The sequence below is a fragment of the Struthio camelus genome, chromosome 4 (genome assembly GCF_040807025.1).
Source record: "Struthio camelus isolate bStrCam1 chromosome 4, bStrCam1.hap1, whole genome shotgun sequence".
Lineage (NCBI taxonomy): Eukaryota > Metazoa > Chordata > Aves > Struthioniformes > Struthionidae > Struthio > Struthio camelus.
In genome coordinates, this window is record NC_090945.1 from 25,825,767 (window position 1) to 25,846,900 (window position 21,134).

Sequence of the window (21,134 nt, forward strand, 5' to 3'; positions counted from 1 at the left end):
ATAATTGTTTCCAACAAAATGTGTTTGATAGGAAAAAAATAGAAGATAACTCAAAAGCTATAACTCATTTTTATTTGGTTTCTCCTAATAGATGAAGATAGCGATTACCTAGCAGAAAGATCAATTGAAGAAGTTTATCATCTCTGGTGTTTGGCTGGAGGAGACTTGGAGAAAGAACTTGTCAACAAGGAAATCATTCGATCAAAGCCACCTGTCTGCACGCTTCCCAAGTAAGGGAAAAGTAGTACTTTCAGGGCAGTAGGATGTTGGAAAGACCAGGGCTTCCAAGAAAATGCTTTGCTTTGGTTTTTAGTTTCAAGACCTCTGTTAGTGGAAAAATTTTGAAAGCAGTGTTCTTGAGCAGCAGGGAATCATTTTCCTTCCTCTCTTAATGCCCAATTTAGGGTATTATTTGAACACCTAGTATCTGCTACCCACCTGTGCTTCACATTGTTTTCTGAAATTTGAAGAAATGTAGATGAGATTCAAAATAATAAACTGGAAGTCTCTAAATTTAGCACTCTTTCCAATAGCATTAAGTTTTTACTAAAAATGTCTCACTGCTTGAATGGTATGGTTTTAGTTGTAATTTAATAGGTTCTGTAGCAAATTTCTCACGCTCTGACTTCTCTTTCACAGATCAGTAGTGCTCAATGGTCAACTCATTCCTTCAACGATCAGCTATTGTTTTAAAAATTCTTAGCTTTTTAAAATGCCTTTTAATTCACTGCAACCTTCTAGTCAGTACTACTTTTATGCTCTTGCATAGATGCTGAAATTTTGTGAATATATCAATGTCTTGATCCTGCACTCTCATCTTAGTAAGCAGAGTGATGTGTCCATACAGACCAATTTGCAGGATCTGAGATCTAGAAACAGGTGAAATCAGTGTGTACAACCAACATGAAACGTCTCCAAAAATAAAAGGCAGAGCTAGATTTTTAAGTAATGTTCAGGTGGCGAAAGTTGTGTGACACTTTGAGTGATTGCCCATTTACATACTCCGTGACGAATGCAGTTACTTTTGAATTTCATGCGGAAAACGTTTTTCATCTTACTAGTTATCTTGAAGGTGAGGCATTCATTCAAAAATGCAATGTAACTTCATCTTCTACAGGACAAACAAGGATATATTATTTGATACTGAGAATGTTAGCTTGACTTCTGGAAATCTATTTGATGTTTTTTGTTTGTAAAATATCACCAAACAGGCAATTTGTCTATGCTCTTTATCGGATACGTTTGTGGTCCTTAAGTGGACTGCAGCAGAAGACTGGGTTAGATTTTTCCCTGTTTTTTGTCATGTGGGAAATGGCTTTCAAGTGGCAGTGACCTCTGCCACTTGTAAAAGGGAATGTTAATCTCATTACTCTTCCTTTGCATGCAAACTAAAGTTCTAGAAAACCTAAAATGTATCTTTTCCAGTAAAAGCAGTTTGAATATTTTAAGATGATTATATATTCACTTGACAGCGGGTTTCATGCCCTTGATAGCAGGTGTCATGCTACACAGAATCAGTATAGTGTACTTCTAAGAACGAATATTGTGTTTTAGAGAAGAAACTGATTGATGTAAGGTTTTTTGTTTTGTTTTTTTAACTCAAGTCTTATGTTATAAAATGACCTGACTTTTCCCCCCCCACTTTGAAGCTTTTTATTAGAAGATGGTGAGAGCTTTGGGCAAGGACGAGACAGAAGTTCCCTCCTAGATGACACAACTGTGACTTTGTCTCTGTGCCAGCTCCGAAATGTAAGAAAAATACTGTGCACAGGTGCTTATGTCTTCACTGCAGAAACATTTCTTTTAACGGGAGTGTGGAAGTGTGTGCAGATCCTGCTGTTCCTACAAAAGGGCAGTATTACCAGTCTTATTGGTTCCAAGAGAAGACTCTCTGCCATCTGAGTCAGATTCTGATTTATGTTATTAAACTGCTTGGTCTGCAAAAACTTACTAAATTTGATCCCCCCCGCCCCGCCACCTTCCTCCTCCTCTCCTTCCCTCTTTTCCTCCCTCCTTTTCCTTATTTTAGCTATCTGGTGTGTTCTTATGAAGCCCCAATAGTTTTGTAGTAGCTGATATCCTGTGCAATTGCTAAACTAATTGTGACAGTGAGTGACTTCTTGCATTCTTTAATTGCTGTCTGTAGGTGGCTCGCAATATTCAAAAGAAAAATCAGCTCAATTCAGTTGAAGTGTTAAAATTGGATCCAGGTTTCTAGTATTCATCGCTAACCTTTAGAATGTATAGGTGTTACACAATTAGTTCGAAAGATCACTTCAAAGCATTTTGCCAAAATGCAGTCATGCAGATTTCTTTCCATCTTCAGTAGAAAAAAAGATACACAAATGGTAATTTATAATTTTACCTTCTGTAACAATCAGTTGAAAGTTTTACTCTCTCTCTCTCTATATATATATATGTGTATCTCACTGAAATGCCTTTACTGTATTGTATACTAAAGTTTCACTTTGGGGAGGATACAAACCTAAATCTTGCAATGTTAGCTGAAATATATTTTTAAGCTTAGTCAGCCTTTTAAACACCTTCCTTGGAGCAGAGCATGATGCTTGTAATCAAAAGAGGGTCAGTGCTGAATGAACTGAGAGTGAACTGCACTGTCAGTCTGAGGAGTGGCTGCGTGCTGTGTGCCTTTAAGTTAAGGATGGAACTGCAAAGCAGAGCACTGCAGAGAGGATGGTATTAAACATGAATCACGATGCACCAAAGATGTCTGAAAACTTCAGGCAAGAGTCCAGGCTTGCTTGTCTGTCACCTTTCCAGAGAGTGTCTGTATGTCTATGTGGCTTCCAGATGCTGCTAGTAAAAGGAACTCAAATTTGCCTAACTTCTAAACTGATGAAGAAAGTAAAGCCAAGTTCTGTAGTTGCTTTGCAGCTGCTTGAATAAGAAGTCCATATAGAAAAATGAGAAAAAGAAGAAACTGTTTAATACTACTGATTTATTCATACTTGGCACATAAAAGCTTTGTGTGTGTGTGTATGTAGGTTTGTGAATGAGATAAGAACATTATTTTTATGCAGAAGAATTTCCATTAACTCTTAAAAGTCTGTATTAGTAAAACTTTTAGCATTTAAGGCTGTATGTTCCCTCACTGATTGAGGACTGAGCTAATGCTTAGGCAAATCTCAGGGCAAGTTACTAAATTTGACAAATGAAATGTGAGGTAATAATTTTCATATTCCACTAAATATTTCCACTTGAATTCTGAGCATTATCCTGATAGTAAAATGTTTTTATTCTGAATTTCAGAGGCTGAAAGATGTTGGTGGGGAAGCATTTTATCCATTGCTTGAAGATGAGTAAGTGTCTGTAATTGTACATATATAAGGCACTACTGACCTTAGAGTTATTAGTTGTATTTGAGTGGCACAATGCACAGCTGGACAAGTGACTTCCAGAAGCAAACCTAACATGTCTTTGTTCAACTTCTAAAGTCATTGAGAGCTGAAGAGCCCTCAGCACAGGGCCCTGACATCGAACTGAGGAGCCTAGCCTGCTTCTCAGTTCAGCCTGCTTCTGTGTCCTGAAAATCTTGAACTGAATCAGCTATTGGTACTGAATATTCAAAACTGTCCATCTATACTTGTTTCTGACTCAGAAATGCATCTCAGGATATTCATTTTGTTACTCTGAATTGTATTTCTTGGTGCTCACTACAACTTTCCTAACTCTTCTTCCAGTCAGTCAACTTTACCTCATTCAAATAGTAGTAATGAGCTGTCTGCAGCTGCCAGTCTTCCTCTGATCATCCGGGAGAGGGACACAGAGTACCAGCTAAACAGAATTGTCCTGTTTGACAGGCTCTTGAAGGTATGGAATCTTTCTGATGCTGCATAATTGGATTCGGTCCATTAATTAGAGGATTTTTAAAGGATCAAGAAATTGAAAAAAGAAGCAGAGATGCAACAGACCACAGTGGAAGAGGAAGGAAAAAAAAATCCTACAGAAGTATATGATGATCAAAAATAAGAATTTAAGAAAAAAAGGTCTTTTTACTAGTAATGAATATAAATGAATATGTAGTGAAGTAATGAATATAAAATAGTAATGAATATAAAAATAGTCTTTAAAATACGCCTATAAAAATAGAGTCAGAGCTGCTACTAATACCTGTTATTTACTAAAGAACATACTTCTGCATCCTTTATTTCCTAACAGACTCACCTATTATAGGTGTAAATATGCCTGCAACGTTTCTGCATTTCCGAGCAGTAGGGTATTCACAAACAATAGCAGTCATTACTGTGATGGTGCCATGTTAGAAATATTTCTTTTTATGCTGGGGAGAACGATAACAATCCTTCATGCAGAGATAGGGATTCTGGCCTAAGAATGAAAGAGAGCTGACATGCTTCATTAGGCACAGTGCTTAACAAAAACAAAGTTGAATGCTTAGTGTGAAAAGAAACATACAATGAAGAAAGAGCTTTCAGTGAAGAGTTGGCTGGCTGACTTTCCAGTATACTAAAATATATGCATGCCTTCACAGGAAGGGGTGGGTATTTTAACAATAAACAGTAGTGCCCTATCGAGTGCTTCCAGTGTAGGAATGAAAATTGTTTGATGTAAAACTTCTGTTTGCTGTTCAGACTGACAGCATTTGTCTTCTATGGGAGAGAGACACTCCTATTCCCAGGACTGGGATTTTGATTGTTTTAGTGACATGACTCTTCTCTTTGAAGGCCTATCCATACAAGAAAAACCAAATATGGAAAGAAGCCAGGGTTGACATTCCTCCTCTTCTGAGAGGCATAACCTGGGCTGCCCTCTTGGGTGTTGAGGTAAGAATAATGGGAGGGCATTTACAGAAATTCCAGGCCCAGTAAGGAAAGGAGTGGGATAGGAATGGGATTGACATGGGAGCTGGGTTGGATTTGCAGATTGGGTGGGTAGAACTAGTAGAATTTGAAGCAAAATGAAACATGAAATTGGGTGAACAAAGGCAAACTTGCCTTTAGACAAACTTGCTTCTTCCTTCTACCTTTATTTGATTTCAGAGAACGCATATAAACTTTACTGCCTTTATATTAAATTTGGATTATGGGATGGAAACATAGAACTTGTGCAATCAAACTTTGCTAGATTATTTCAATGCATTTGGCAGTTAAAAGCTTTTTTGTTGTTGTTTTTTAATTTTTAATATCTTTGATAAACGCAGTTAGAATTCTTCAGCCCCATCAGCAGTAGCTGGGCAAAACAGGATGAAACATACCACAAGTATTTTTTTCATCTGTCTGCCAATGCACTTCCTCCAGAGATTGGAGAATGAATACATTGAAAGGTGTTTGAATGAATAAATTGAACGTTATCCGTTTGGACAAATTATTTAGGGAATGTCCCAGAAATGAGGGTCCCTCAGAGAGACTGCTTGACCAACAGCTTGTGTCTGTCCTGTTTGCAGTACAGCAGAGAGGTTCTGATAGATAATACATCCCAAGTTATATAGGATGTTTAGCTCAGGATGTGATCTGCTGAGTGCTATGTGCTATGACCTAAAAAGATGTAAAGGAAAAGATGAGCTGCTGATGAGGTTTATAGCCTGGGCCTTGGGAGATGATCCACTTTTCAAGCTTCAACTTACCCTTTGTAAATGAGGGTAGTATTTCCCTATCTATAACATTGAGGTAAACTTGTTAGCCTGTACTTACATGATTCAAAGACAGATATGCTCCTTGAGAGCTGAATTCAGTACCTTTACAAAGATGTTGAAGGTCACTTGCTCAGTGACTGAGATGCACACCTAAGTGAAATTGAAGGCTTCAGTTAATTTAAACTGGATCAAGTACATGGCTTTCTGTATAAACAGAATTGAATATCAGTGAAGATGGTACTGGAGAAGTCACAGAAAGGTCTATGTGGCCTGAATTATAAGAGAACAAAGATGATTCTATTAAAATTTTGTGGTCAGAATGTTTTATACTTTAGGAAATGCAGTATGATATGCTGTCAGAAAAAAGAATTGGTTTTGCCAAGTGTTTCAGTTACCAATCAACTTCTGTATGTCAGTGTGTACGTTGTAATTTACAATTATATTGATAAGGTCTTGCTACATTCAGATACTGTTGTTCCGTTTATAGGGCGCCATACAAGCCAAGTATGATGCCATTGATAAAGACACACCAATTCCTACGGATAGACAGGTAAGACTTTGATTGTTTTCAAATATTTTCACCTGAGGTAATGCAAAACCTTTTCTACCAGTGGCAAAGTCATTTGTTTATTACAGCAGGTGTGGAAGCTTATTATGAAAGGGTTCTCCCAGGCTTGTAATCTCATTCATGCTGCACCAAGAATCTCACAAAACCTATGGGAAGAGATTGTTTAACTCAAATTATGTTGTAACACTTAGAAAGTGAAATCCTCAGTTACTTCAGAATCATTGATTCTGTAGCAACAACAAAGAGCAAAGTGGTGTGAACAATGGTCCTCATGTAACAAAGGGTCCTGTTTTGATCAAATGCTTGTTGTGCCTCTTGGACTTGGTACCGGCTAGTGCACAGTACCCTGAGATCCTCTCAGCTAAGCTGTGCTTTAAAGAAATGGGTTCTTGGGCAAGTAAGTTCTCCAGGAAATATTTCCAAATAGTAAAAAGATACTACAAGCAACAGTTGCTTCTTTCAGCTGGCTGAAGAAATAGTTTTCGTCACATTCAGAGAACTCTAATTTTATTATTCTTAGAACAGAGTGATATTAACACCTAAAATGATGTCAGACGTTCAAGCAGAAAAACTGTAATCTGCTTTCTGCTTTTTTTTAAGGCTCGGAGCCCCTTTTTTTTTCCGAGTATGAATCTGAATTTAAAAAAAGAAAAACAACACTACTTTTAATCTCTGAATGCAGCTTTAATGCCCTGTCCCCTTCCGGTTTTGTTTTGTGAGAGTGATGAAGAAAATGGATTGCATTTGTGACGATGGTCTGACCTGGCTCCTTTCCACCTCTAGTTTTGGAAGACTGCTGTAGCTTGTAACCTGAGTTATCCTGATTTTTCTTTGTTGTATGCTTGGCTGTGGTACAGATTGAAGTTGATATTCCTCGTTGCCATCAGTATGATGAATTGCTGTCATCACCAGAGGGTCACGCAAAGTTTAGACGTGTACTGAAAGCTTGGGTTGTTTCTCATCCTGATTTGGTGTACTGGCAAGGTGAGTTTGACAAGTTAGCAAGATCAGATAATTATTTGGAAGGCTGTGGCAACGGCTGACTTAAATACAAGCTCCCTTCATAACCTTTTTTTGATTACTTTCCTTTCTGTTTCTTTTGAAGAGTATATTGGTGAGTTAGTATAACTTATTAGAATTTCTAATGAGTTTGTAATATAAAATTGCCCCTCCCTTTTTTGTATATTTGTTCTCTTATGTTGTATTCCTCCTTAAATAACAGTAACTTCATTTCAAAAAAAAAAAAAAATCTGTTAGGTACTGCTGTTCAGATCAAAGTTAAAACTGCAAAAGTTACTGAGCGAGTTCCTGGGGCTGTAAATAGTGTTTCTTGAAAGCCATGGCAGAATAATCAATTTAGTGCTGTAGTTTGACAATTTGAAATCCTTTTTGCTTTCATGTGTTGATTTCACACTTGTTTTCAGCATAATGTGCAAAGCCTGAGGTTGCAGGTATTATAATCAATATCAAGTATGTAAGTTTGCATGATAAAGTAATGAATTTATCTTATGCTTTTACAAAAAACAAGATCTTCATGCAGTTTCTTCATAATACTTCTCTGTTTAGGTCTTGACTCTCTTTGTGCACCATTCCTGTACTTGAATTTTAACAATGAAGGTGAGTACCTTTTTTGGCTGAGGGGGGAGGAGAAGCACAGTCTGTCATTTGTATCTAGTAATATATAGATGGGTGTGTATCTGCTTATAGATAAAATTTTTCAGTAGCTACAAAGGAAGTTTAAAGCTTCTCCGGTTGCCACCATTCAAAAGAAATGGACCTTTACTGAAAATGTTTGCAGTACTGCTCTTCAAGCAGCGGTTCAACTACTGTGTTTGTTACAAAATAAGAGTAATCAGTTATACAATGTGAAGTATAAGTAACCTTGACTATAGAAAAGCAAGAAATGCTTCCCTAGTACTTCTGCTTTTCAGTGAAGCTGTAGTTCAGCCTTGTTTAATGTGAATACCAATGTACTAACTGTTGACCTATCAGACTAACATTATTCAGAAAATCTGATGTTGGTTTTAAACTCTTAAGTGCTTATCAGCCCAGGTTTGAATATGTGGCCTTTATCTTAGAACCTTATTTGTTGAAAATTGATTGAGTCTAGTCATCTGTTCTTTCATCTGGCTTTCTGTAAAGTCCGTGTGTGGGTAAAGCTAGTTGCTTACAGCAGTGACACCAACTGTGCGTCTTTAAAAATTTCAATCAACAGGATTTTATTGCTCTTGGACATGTTGCTGTCAAGTTGAGTTGTAGAGGAAGTCTTTTCTCCCGTTGAAGCAGAATATAGTTGTAGTGAGTTAAGCAAAATTGTCTTCCAGTTTTTTATTACTTTATTTTACTTTACTTGTGCACATTTGGCTTAGATAGTGAAATAGTTTTAATGCTAGTAAAGTTGTAACATCAGATTTGCTTATAACATGAACTTGTTATTTTTGCTATAAATTTGACATTTTGCTTAGCACTTCCAAAATGATATCGATTTTCTTTGTACAATTTATGACAAACCTGTATTTGTAACCAAGATGTCTTTTTTTTTTTTTTTTTTTTTTTTTTTTTTAAGTCTGTGATCTGGCAGCATGACTAAGAATTGTATTGAAATAGATTGATTAATCCTTGGGGAAAAAGTGGGGAAAAAAGTTTCTGGGAAAATTCCTGGTAAAAAATGCTTTTACCCTCTAATCTCTGGTTCATATGTATGTGAAGAGCAACTGGGAAATGTAATAAGTTTTTGTCCATCTTTCTGACAGTGTTTTAATGGTATTCTGCCTTGTGTTTTTCCTCTGAATTCTATCATCTTCCTTATCTGGGCTGAAACAAGATTTCAGATGAGAGTCTGATATGGGCATATCATGGGCATAAGCAAGTTATAGGAGAAAATGGAGAAAAATGCAACAAAGAGTTGTCCACAACTACCTCTTCTAAAATTGTATTCATCACGGAATCCTCACAGTTTAATGCAAGCATTACTATGGCTTTTCATCATCACTACTTTGTCACTGAGAAGAAATGCAGGAATAAACTGGGAGCATATCACATCCAGCCAGCTTTTTCTGTTGTTCAGTGACAGTAGGAGATTTCTTTAGGAGCTTTTAAAATCTTTTAATGAGGAATATGCCCTTTTTATGTTTTCACAATCATTCTAATGTATAGATCGATTTAAATGTTTGTGCTTGTTTTCTGCTTAATAATGAACATTTTTAGGTATGTTTCTACCTCCATAGTTATATTGCTTTTTCTAATTCTTTCAGCTCTGGCATATGCTTGCATGTCTGCTTTTATCCCCAAGTATTTATATAACTTCTTTCTGAAGGATAATTCTCATGTTATTCAAGGTAAGTCTCTTTGTTTTTTGGATATCTTTTATGAGAGGTACAGTTAATTCTGGATTTATGAATACACTTTTTCAAGTGGTTACAGAATTGGAACACAAATGGAATCACACTGTAGAAATACCTACCCATGTCTATTTTAGATAAATAAGCACAACAGCTGTAATAGAAAAACAGGAGCAAAATAAAGTACATGAAGCTCTGGGCAGGGGAAAACCCAAGTGCATGAAAAGAAATACAATGCTCTGTGCAATATGGTAAGAGTCAGTCAATGATGCAAAGCTATAAAGTCAGAAAATAGCCTTTCTGGTGTTATTTTGTAAAGACTTGCCCTTCATGTGATCAAAATCCTACTGCTACAGACCTTAACAGAGGGGGAAGGAAGAGGAACAGTACAAACTTGAAACTCCTCAGAAAATGGAAGTTCAGAAAGATACGAACTTGAAGGGAATTGCTTACTGAACAGGAAATAATGTAGTTCAACACAGGACAGGGACTGGAGAACCTTGAGGAACTGTGTTCCGTAGTTTGTTCTTCAGCACTGTATAGATTACTCAGAGAAATCAAAATGATATCTGGGAGGCAGATGTCTGTTCTATTTTAAAAATCAATTGTAAATTTCATGGAAAAACAAAGAAGAAATTGTCAAGAACTAGAAAGCCACCTTGGCACGGTCCTTGTTGACAAGATAATTTGTCTTGGAGATACTTTTTAAAATTATCAGTGATTTTTTTCAAACAGCTTTTTCCGTTTTTTAAAAACTATGTAACATAATTTGATTTTAATCGCAAGCAATTGCGAATGTTTATTGAATAGCTGATTTCATTGAGGCTTGCTGTCTTTGCATTTCTTTTAAAGAAATATTCTTTTGTATGCAACATAAACTGGTAGAACTCCTCAACTTAAACAGTGTCTGTCACTTCTTTATCCTTAAAAAAGGAGGAAATTAAGAACTGGTCAACAAAAAATATTTAGACATAAAAGCAGTTACATGCTGGAGAGTGGAGAGAGAGCTAACATGAGGAGAGAATACAGTGGTTAGGAGAGTTTACTTAAGAAAAATGATAGGTAAGAGACATGAACTGAATATATAAAGTAATGAGTAGTGTGGTAAAGCAATTCGAGATAACTTATTTGCATCCTTTGGTCTGTGGAGTAAGAGTGCTCGCTGCAGGGGAAAAAGAAAGGCAGTCAAGGTCTGAAGGAAAAAAGAATGAGTGTATTATATCAGATGTTCCTGTGGAACAAACTGCTTTAGGCTTTAATAGCTTGGTAAAGGTTTTTCTCAAGGGGGTGTACTCTTACATAAAATAACAGTTTTACTGTCTAGAATTCCCTGATGTTATTCCTTGGGGCCTTTGCAAAAGTTAGGAATATAGGTCAGTGTGGTTCTGTGACGCAGAGTAGCGCAGGAGTTTCCCAGTTGCTATGAAACATCTGCTATTGTCAAGGACTCAGGAAGACGGGACAACTTAGGATTCTTGGAGTATATTGATTTAGTCCTTTCTAGTATCTTATGTCAAATACCGATGTATAAATACAGTTTTAAAGAAAATTTCTGTAAAATTTCTCTTGCTTTATGGGGATGAAAGAAAGTGTTAAGAATGTATCATCTGACTTGCCTACAGCAATTTCAGCTTATCTTCCATATGAAGGTCAAGGAGAGGAATCTTTAAAACTGCAGAATTCAGCATACCTCATTTCTCAGCCTGTCCTAAGCAATGAAGGCAGATGTTTATTCTAAGCTTATCAGATATATTTTCTTGCTGGAAATAGGATGCAAGAGCACTTAAAGATGTTTGGATATGGAATGCCCAATTATGCAAGTGAAAAATTCACATAATAAAATCCCAACAGCAATTGGCTGGACCTAAGTGATATGTTTTCATGATGGAGTGTGCATCTTCAATAGACCCGTAATTAAATATGTAAATCCCACAAGGTAATTATATTTAATGAACCTGGCTAGTCAAATAGAGATGGTATTTAGCAACCTGTAGTGTATCTGTACAGTACCACTACAGTCACGAATCTCCATTTAAAATAAATGCGCCTTGGGGAAGCTAATTGTGAAATTGTTTTCATCGGCACACAGCTGCATATGTAGGATTACTGTTTTTCTATACCTTACCTGTGATTACTGGCTGTTTTACGGAATACAGAGAAATGATGATGCACCTTATTGGCCTATTGATGTTGATAATGCACTGATTCAGCAAACTGACACATGAGGGTTTTCCTTTTCTTCTGCTTTTTTTTGAAATTGAAGGTCTGCTTGCACTGTAGAATGAACTTAAGGCATAAATTGAGTTATCTCTCTGACTTGTACACATGTGAATAAGAATATCTTTAGCTTGAAAGTGAGATAGCATAGTGTAAAGATGCATAAGCTAGCTCTGAAACGGTCTGACCTTGCTGACATAAAACTCAGCATGGGCCTATTTACCCACTTAACTCCTCAGCTGGGTGCTGCCAGGGCATCTGTGGCATAACAGAGATGCAGTACCAGAGAGGAGGGGTTGGTGCTTCTATGGTGCCTGATATCTGAAGCAGTAATACCATAGGTGTTTAGTGTGCTGTGGCTTTGTTTTTCTTGCTTAAAAAAAAAAAGTTAATTAGATATAAAATTCCAAAAGGCACCCTTTTTCTTCTGGTATGATTTGTAGTAGAACTGTGGCTGTATCCTTGGGAGTGTGGAGAAAAGGGAATTATCACCTGTTATGAAATTGTGGTGTTATTGCCTCTTAATCTTTGTTCTCACAAAGCATACGACAATGTGGACAAAGTTGGGGTGGCAGGGGAGGTCTCTCAATGACTGTATTCTCCTCTCTGCTCATCTTCCAATTAAAAGCAAGTGATATTCTGGCCACTTCATTAAATTGTACCTTTCAGCATAATGTGTTATTCTGAAGATGTAATAAATCAGATCTTTTACAGCAAGTGTCTTTCCCTCTCTGTTCAAAAAAGACAACTTAAAAGAGGTTGCTGGTCATGGAAATAGTAACCTTAAAATTTGCATCAACTTCTGGATTACAAAATTAGACATTTTAGGAAAGAAACTACACAGAGTACAATTTGAGAAGTATAGATTTTGTGTTTCATCAGCACAGTTTGTTTCTCAGAAATCCTTGAAACAGTGTTCTCACTTGTTTCAAGTGATATCATGTGGCTCATATTTATACTGAAATGTATTTAACTTTGTATGTCAAATATGCATTACAATCTGAGTATGAACCAAGTAAACTATTGTTGAAAATCCAAATTTAGAGATACTAAGGAAGAGAAATGAAACCGTTCTTCCTCTCTGTTGAACGTAATGATGACAAGGAAGATGGTGGTGATATTTACTTACTGTTTTGTTTTGGGTTTAATTTTTTTTTTTCCCAAAAGTAGTGTTCTTCCTTTTCTGTAGCTCTATCTATTGTAAACTAGCAGGATGTGGTGACTTGTATTTTTGAAAATGATCTTGAACTTGCTTGTCGTTTCAGAATATCTCACAGTGTTTTCTCAGATGATTGCATTCCATGATCCAGAGCTGAGTAACCATCTTAATGAAATTGGCTTTATTCCAGATGTAAGTGCTAAGGATTCTTATAAATATTGTTCAGAGGAAATAGAAAAATGGAAAATGAGGGCAACTAGAATGAGATGCCTTTCAAAACTGCTTCAGCAGCAGTTTATGATAAGCAAGATACTTTCATATTAATGGACCTTTTTAGGTACTCTGATAAAATGGTAAAGTTTTGATTATTGTTTTATAAATTTCAGTCCTTTCCATTCTGTTGGGATGGTAAATACAATAATGATACTACCAGTCAGTTATTTTATCTTCTGAGATCAGTTTGTAAATTCTATGATTTTATTTTTGAAGTTTGGATTAATATACAAAAACTGACGTGGCCATGAGTGACTAACAGCAATATTTCTGGGAACTAATTACATGCTAAGTTGGTTAACACAAAAGATGCTTTAATTTGCAAATAATACAAAAAATACGCTCAAGTAAAGGTTAACCTGTAGATGCGCTGTTGGTTGTTGCAAAATATTTAGCAATATGTTGGAGTCTATCAGAAACATTAAACAAGTATATAACCCGGAAGAAGTCTATAAGATGGGAAACTGAAAACTGAGAACATGCAGACAAAAGCATAATAAAGAGGGGTGTATTGGAAAAAGCTAAACAAGGCTACCTTAGCTGTCACTGTAAGTAGTGAAACTTCTCCCTGGTTTAAAGAGCCGTGTATAGTTCAGAAAGCCAAGATAATATTCCATAAAAGTGCTTGTCTGCCTGCTTTAGCATTATCCAGGTTTATGGATTACGTTTCTGAAAAGTGAATATAGACAAGGCTGCAGAAACAGCATTGTTAGCGATTATGGTCTATATCATGATTCATTTGGCATGATGACAGAGTGGTCAAAATGGAAGGAGTCATAAGTCAGGAGCTGTTGATGTAGAAATATGTTTCATATGTAAGAAAATTATTATATATTTCTTCTTGCTAATGTAAAGCATCTTTTATCAAATATGTATTTTTCTTATTCAAAAAATACTTTAAAATAAAGCAGCAAGGCCAAGCCTATGCAATTCATTTATCATACGCAAATCTTGGGTGCATTTGCCTGTCTTTGGGACTGTCAGATACTCATTAACCCTGCTTACAAAGATTTTGATAGAAAAGTAAACATATGCTTTCTTTGTGTAAAGATATTTTTAATGTAATAACTTGTGTATGAATGAGCCAAGTTTAAAAGAGATTGTGGCATTAAAAGGAGCAGAAGAGAGAACCAGTGTATTGCATTGTAAACCGAGGTGTTTTTAGAAGGCCACATTTATCACTGATGACCCACATATGAAGTAGGGGAATTGGGAAAGAGGGGTGAAGATGAGGGAAAGGTGGGGCAAAGGGAGAACTTACTCGTCTGTGGAAAGCCTAAATAATTCTGAATGAAGGGCTCAGGTAACAGCAACATTTAAGTTCTTGAAGGAGAATTAAGTTTGCAGCATCGCTGTGTAAATGCATCCATTGTTTATTTTTATACTCTGTAGATGACCAAAGCAGTCCCTCTGTGTATTTTGTCCAGAAGATTAATTCCCATTTAAGATGTATAGATGTAAATCCCCTGACAATCTTACTGGTCCACATTTCTACTACTATTCTCTTCTACATGAGAGCTCTGTAACAACCCACGTTGAGTGTTTGCTGCTCTTTCAACAGCTCCAGAAGTCTGCTTATACAGCTACAATTCTCTGTGCTGAAAACTTTCAAGATGTAAGTCAGGTGGAATAATTAGAAGTTGCCTCTCTTGATGTATTTTAGCTTGTATTGTACCAGTCATTGGATAGCACATAGTCAAGTGTGAGCCCTCTCTCTAAGTGTTACAGTCTAAAGTAAGAGATGAATAGGTAATGCAGTAAAGAATTGCAAAATAGGGGCATATATATTTTTTAAAACTGTGTTTTCTACAAATGCTAGTTCTAAAACTTAACACCTCTGAAAAGAAGCTATCCTTTCTAAATCATCTCTCATTAAATAAAAGAAGTGTTGTTCTGCCTTCTAGATTAGTGCGAGAGGGGCTTTCTCTACCTTTAACAAGACAGCACAGGATCCATCAAGGTGAAGGATATGCACTTTAGTAATGAGATCTGAACCAGAGTTTCGTGCTTGAGTACTAATCCTATCAAAGTAAACCCTGATTAATCTTTCATCATTGAAACGCAGGCTCCCGCTGCAGGAAAGATTGTGTTTCCTGGCACCCTTCCCATTTGCTTCGGGTCATGTAGCTCTCAATATCGAACACTGCTAAAGCTTAAATAGCTGTGAATATTGTTAGCTGATGTGGTACCGGGATTAAAATTACTGTGGCTATGTGATTCACATGTAAAGAGAGAGATATGGTGAATATTACAATTCTTCTTTGCTCACCCTCCCCAAGTTTATAAGCACCCTCACCCTATGCAGTGTTTTATAACATCTGCTCTGTATGTTACTGAATAATTCTGACATCAACAGCAGACCATTTTGAACTGAAGAAAAACAAGGAAGTGAGCCATATTACTTAAACGGTAGCTGTAGCTGTAAATTATTTTGAATAGCTGCAAATTATGAAAGCTGGACATATTTGGTCAGCTGGCCATTAACAGAGATGACGAAGTCTACCTGCAGTTACTTAATATCATCTTGCTGAAGCTGCTGTCATAGGTAGACCCCTTAGATTGGTTTTGGTGATGCGCAGGTGTCAGTGGTAGGGCTCCCTCTTACTGCGAATTTAAAAAAATCCTGTGATTGAAGTATCTTATCTCCATTTGTCCCATGTTCCCCACAAATTCTATTACACAAATACTTAGTGGTGAATCTGGCAGGGAGGTTTCTTGCTGGTAATTTTACTTTGTAAGGAAATGATCATTCTTGAAGTTTTGATTGTGTGAGCGTGTATATGTGGGTAGACTTTAATGTTAAGAGTCAGATTCAGTCTGCATCCTCTTTGCGTCCTTGGTCATCAAAACACTTTTGCGCCTTTCTGTAACATTTGACTGTATGACTAGTTGTCTAGGCACCTTATATGCTTGAATTTAAGCATGTAAGTATGTATTTGGAAGACAGAACAGTGAAATGAAGTTGCAAGATAGTGTGTTGTTCCTTTTAGCTGAGAATCATTGTTTCGTCCTTTGCTCATGTTTCTGTGTAGCCCTTTCAAATGGTTTTTTAATATAGCAAGCTTGGAAAAAAAGTTTGGATTCCTTAACTGATCTTGAATAGCTGGGATTGTTTGTTGTTGGAAAATTCAAATGACAAAAGAAAGATATGAAACCTTGTGCTTTGGATTTTAAGCCAGTGCCTGCCTAAAATATGTAGAAAACAGCTTAGTGTGGCAGACAAATTATCTTGCATCTGTCTGCAGCAAGAGTTTTAGCACATTCTTCTGAAGCACCTGAGCTACTCACTGTAGGAGCTACAGTACTGTCCATATTGCCCTCAAGTGTGACTTAGTATGGTAGTTCCTGTGTTCCTGTAAGCATGACTTGAGCTTAGAGCAGGAAAGGCTCAAACATAAGTCATGAGCATTGAAAATAGCATTAAGTACATGCTATAGCATAGGGGGTTTTTGCTATCTTTAAGTTATTCTTATGGCATGTGGAGATATGACAAGTACCTTATCAGTTTAAAATAACCCACTGCATTGAATGACAGATGGTCAGAGGAGGATTATTTGATAAAAGATTATGAGAATGATGATTAGCCCTATTGTGCGTGTTATCTTTAAGGATAGGTATTTAACCTTGATCTCAGCTCCGTATTTTTATGTGGAGTGCAGGGTGAACTTTCTTGAAGGATTTTGGTAAACTTAAATGTTGTGTACTTATATAACAAACAATAGCTTGTGAATAATGTTGGCATTTTTGATGTTTTGAAAATCCAGACCTTCAATCTTAAATAATTAATTTTCATTATCCTGCAACCAGGTGCACAGCTGCCTTATGAGCATAAGCTGCAGCTGGAGCGTACAGGTCAGCTGCTTTGTTCTTAAGGATTTTTCACAGAGCAAGAAGTTTGTGTATACCTTTTAATACTCCCGACCATCCCTACCAACAAAGACTAACATTCACTTGCACCTTGCTACCCCTTCTGAAATGTCTTTAGAATTAGAAGCAAAGCCCACTAAATCTATTTTTAAAACTATTTTCTTTGCAATCTGAGTCTTCTGTGGAGTGCATAAACCTTTCCTTTTCCAGAGAAACAGACAAATAATGCAGACAGTAATAATAATAAACAGACAACAGTAAAAGCCGTATGAAAAATGTTTTCATCAAGGTTCATGCCAATGTCTCGAAGAGCTTTGAGTGCCTAAAGGGAAATACACTCTTCTCAAATAGCTGTTTTCTAACTATGGGCAAATGAGGATCTTCACCCTGTTGGAAAACACTGAACTGGGTCTCGGAGCTCAGTTACAGAGCAGTATTCTTCACAGCAGAACACTGTATGGAAGGATTGACAATGGAACAAAGCCTAATGGCAAGGGATTTCAATTTTAACTAAAAAATTGATTGAATAGCTACTGAGATTAGGGGGCTACTACGTTCTTCATACAGAAGTGGCGGAATCCTTACTTAGAAGCACAGAACAGCTCATATTTTACTAGCAGAGCAAAATGATAATTACAACATTGCTGATCTCAAGCTCTGCAAAAAATGAAGTATTTGTTGGTTTTACAGGCTCTTATCTTAACGTGGTTTATTGCCAGGATCTTTCAGGAGCGCAAACGTTGCTTTGATTAAGCATTAAGCACATTTTCTAAGTACAGAGAGTTAAGCGTGAATAAAAGACACAGCACCACTACATTTTGCAGTCCAGTAGCAAAAGATTGCAAACCATTTTAACAGCAGCAGTTTGTTAGTACAAAAACATGGCAAAATGCTGTTCTAACCGGTGATGGCTAGGGGGCAGTATTTACTAATAATATATTTAAAGTGCAGTCATTTAACTAAATGAATTTGGTAGGTTGTTTGAGGACTTCAAATCAGATGTGTGCAGTTCTCCTTTTTCATCTCTGTTTTTCACTTTGACCTGTACGGTGAAATAATAAAATCAGCATTGTGGCTTTTCTTTGCTTGCTTATAACCGAATTACTTTTAAGTAGTAATTATAACCTCCTTAAATTGTTGCAGAACACTGTATTTATGAAAATTAGAGGAAAAAATTTCTCTTCAGTAAAAATCTGTCTAACACCTGCCATGTAATTACAATTTGACCTATTTTTCAGTGTAACTGTTAGAGGTTTGGTGAGGATAGATTGTGGTGAAGTATTGCTTGTGTTGTAGTTATCTTTTAATAATCTCTTAAATATTTCAGATTTTGTCCTTGCTTATTTGCTCCTATGTGTATATACACACACGATATAAGTGTTGGTGTGTGAAATTAGGAGAAAGTGTGGATCTATTTTGCTAAAATGTTTTTATCAAATAAACGAAAAGCAGGAAGTAACTACTTGGAAATTCCAATAAAGTAACGTAGTTCCAAAAATGGCTTCCACAAAATGTACATCTCGGAGCAAAGAGGAGCCTCAAGCTACTAGGAGTGCTTGTTTTCCTAGTTCATGGAAAGCGAGATGTTCCTTATGAGTAAGCAGGTATTAGCTGGTTGCAGCCACTCTTGGGGATATTTCAAGGAATAAGGGATGTTATTATTCAGTCGACAGCTGTCTATTGAAGTCATTTCAAAGATGTACTCAGGGAGGGAGTATAAATGTATTATCCAGTTGAAGCAGCGATAGAGGTGGGTTTGTTTTGTTTTGTTTTTAACCCTTAAAATCCGTTGGAGAGTTGGAGGCCAATCTTTATAAAACCCCTTGAATGCTGAAAGTGCTGAACAGACTGGTCATCTCAGCTTTGTCAGTTTTAAGGACAGTGGGGATTGGATACTTCAAATGAAGACGTAGGAATAAAATTTAGAAAGTGTGATGCTAAAAAGTCTTTCAGCAAATGTGTGCATCATATCATCAAAGCCACAACCAAGTTAAGAGTTTATGGAATGAGAGGTAATTTATTAACATAGTATCAATTATATTTTCTGCTTCTCATTTGCTTACTTCCAGGGAAAGCTTAAGAGGGGGACTGATTTGCACTTTTTATGAGCTAAAAACTAATCAGCTTTATGTCTAGCTGTAAATCTTCAGACATGGAAAAGAGAACTCATGAACTATGTAACTGAGTAAAATTTAACTGTTGTAGCCTGGCTTTTGTCTTCCTGACTCACAAGGACTTTCCATGCTGTTTGGCATTTCATGAAAATAGATTCTCTTGCCTTCAACATAGTGAATACTTTAGTCAAAATTAAGACACTCTTAAGGTATCTTAAATAGTTAACTATTCTAATGCATTTTGAATCTTCTGCATATGGTGTCATGAGTACTCCAGATTGGAAGTCTCGCAGAGACTAAGGATTTTTCCGTAGCCTATTACATTCACACAAGTTCCTATGCTATCAATAGCAATGTAAGTACTGAAGCCATCTCAAATCCTTCAGATGACATCTGCCTTTAAATGTCACCTTAGAACAACATAAATGCTTAAAGTGTTAATAACTGGCACTATATGTTTGAGTTAGCTGTTGAGAATGAAACTGCTCTTATTGCCTTTCACTGAAAAGGATACTTTTTAATAAATATGAACATAGGAGAAAAAAATCAGGTGTTATTAATTTTTTCCTGTTGGAAAGTGTGATTTGCACTTTTAATTATTTATCTTAAAAGCATTTTTTCTTCCATAGCCAAAATATATATTGAATCAAATTATTTTTTTATACTTCTTCAGGCATTCCTCACTAATTCTGACTTAGCAGTATCCATATGTAAGGTCAGAACTGTGGCAGTCTAATAGAGCAGGTGTTTGAGCTCTTTAAGACTTTGCAGAGGCTAATTTTTTGCAAACGTACTGAGGTGGTTTTTTAGTTTAGTATCACAGAACAGTAGTTTGAAAGAGATAAGAATGGAGGATTAGGGGAGGAACAAGCTTCTTTTAGGGGGCTTGTTGTATGTTACTGTATACTAAGTTGTATGATGATAGTTCTACCGTTGGAGTTATTTCCTATTTTAAATACATACATGTCAAGCTAGGTAATTTTTTATGTGGTTGAAAATTGCCCCAAGCAAGAACTTAGTGTGGCTCTTAATAAAATGTGTTTTTGTTGATTTTTTTTTTTCTCTTCCCCACACCTTTTGCAGCTTTATGCTATTCCTTGGTTTCTTACGATGTTTACACGTGAGTATGCTTTTTTTCCTGATTAAATTTTCTTGTATTTAACTTTTCCTTTTAATTTCCTGTGGCATGTACCCTTCAGTTTTAAAGGGGAAGACTTCAGTCTTTGGTAGCTTACAGGTTCAGCTTGTAGTTAGCATCAACCCCCAGGAATCTTGAAGCATATTGGTTGTATACTGAAAAATAACAGCTTTCTGACTTAATTCCTATCTCACCGAGTTCCCCCTCCCGTCCCTTGGAGGGCAGGAAAAGTTATGGTTTTATTTGAGATTCAAGTTATGCATCCTTGGTATTTCTTAAGTGTAATTTTTTTCACTTTCAAGTAAAATCTTTCTAATTGTGATGTGACTGTCACTTAGGAGGCCAATCATTATCTGCAGGAATGTGTATGTTGTGATTTGAGTCTCAGCAGTACCTGTCACATTGCACTTTCTGCCTCAATTCAACAATTATTAGCATTTTCTTATTTCTGAAGGAAGAACAATATTAAATTTGAACTGGACAATTCTATGTATGTGATATTTAAGGAATGTGAAAGGAAGCTTTTATCTAGTAGGGGAAAATATAATGAAAATGCCCCTGCATCTCCCCCCCCCCCCACATTAATGTAAGAAAGATAGTAACTTTGTTTATAAAGGCCAAAAATTGAGCTTTATTTTATTATGCTTTAATATACTGTTATTGTACAAGTACTACTGTACTGTGATATTTGTGCATGTGTTTTTTTTAATAAAATGAGCTTCATAATTTGGTGAGCTTTTCCAATGAGAAAGGAGAAAGAGTTAAAGTGAGCCTAGAAAGCAATCAAAAATCCCCTTTCCTCAAAGATATCAGTGATTTTTTTTTAAATTACTATTATTTTTTTTC

The 21,134-nt window shown here is 36.3% G+C and overlaps 1 protein-coding gene across 6 annotated transcripts in view; it reads left to right on the forward strand.

Annotated features, from left to right (window-relative positions):
* TBCK (TBC1 domain containing kinase) overlaps positions 1-21,134 on the forward strand; it is a 167,551-nt gene that overhangs the window by 40,508 nt on the left and 105,909 nt on the right. For all 6 annotated transcript variants that reach the window (XM_068941937.1, XM_068941932.1, XM_068941931.1 and 3 more), the window contains exons 11-21: positions 92-230; positions 1,650-1,749; positions 3,271-3,320; positions 3,702-3,831; positions 4,704-4,802; positions 6,099-6,161; positions 7,037-7,163; positions 7,746-7,796; positions 9,434-9,517; positions 13,003-13,088; positions 20,234-20,270. In XM_068941937.1, coding sequence (XP_068798038.1) covers positions 92-230; positions 1,650-1,749; positions 3,271-3,320; positions 3,702-3,831; positions 4,704-4,802; positions 6,099-6,161; positions 7,037-7,163; positions 7,746-7,796; positions 9,434-9,517; positions 13,003-13,088; positions 20,234-20,270 — 966 coding nt within the window. The remainder of the gene's footprint in view (positions 1-91; positions 231-1,649; positions 1,750-3,270; positions 3,321-3,701; positions 3,832-4,703; positions 4,803-6,098; positions 6,162-7,036; positions 7,164-7,745; positions 7,797-9,433; positions 9,518-13,002; positions 13,089-20,233; positions 20,271-21,134) is intronic.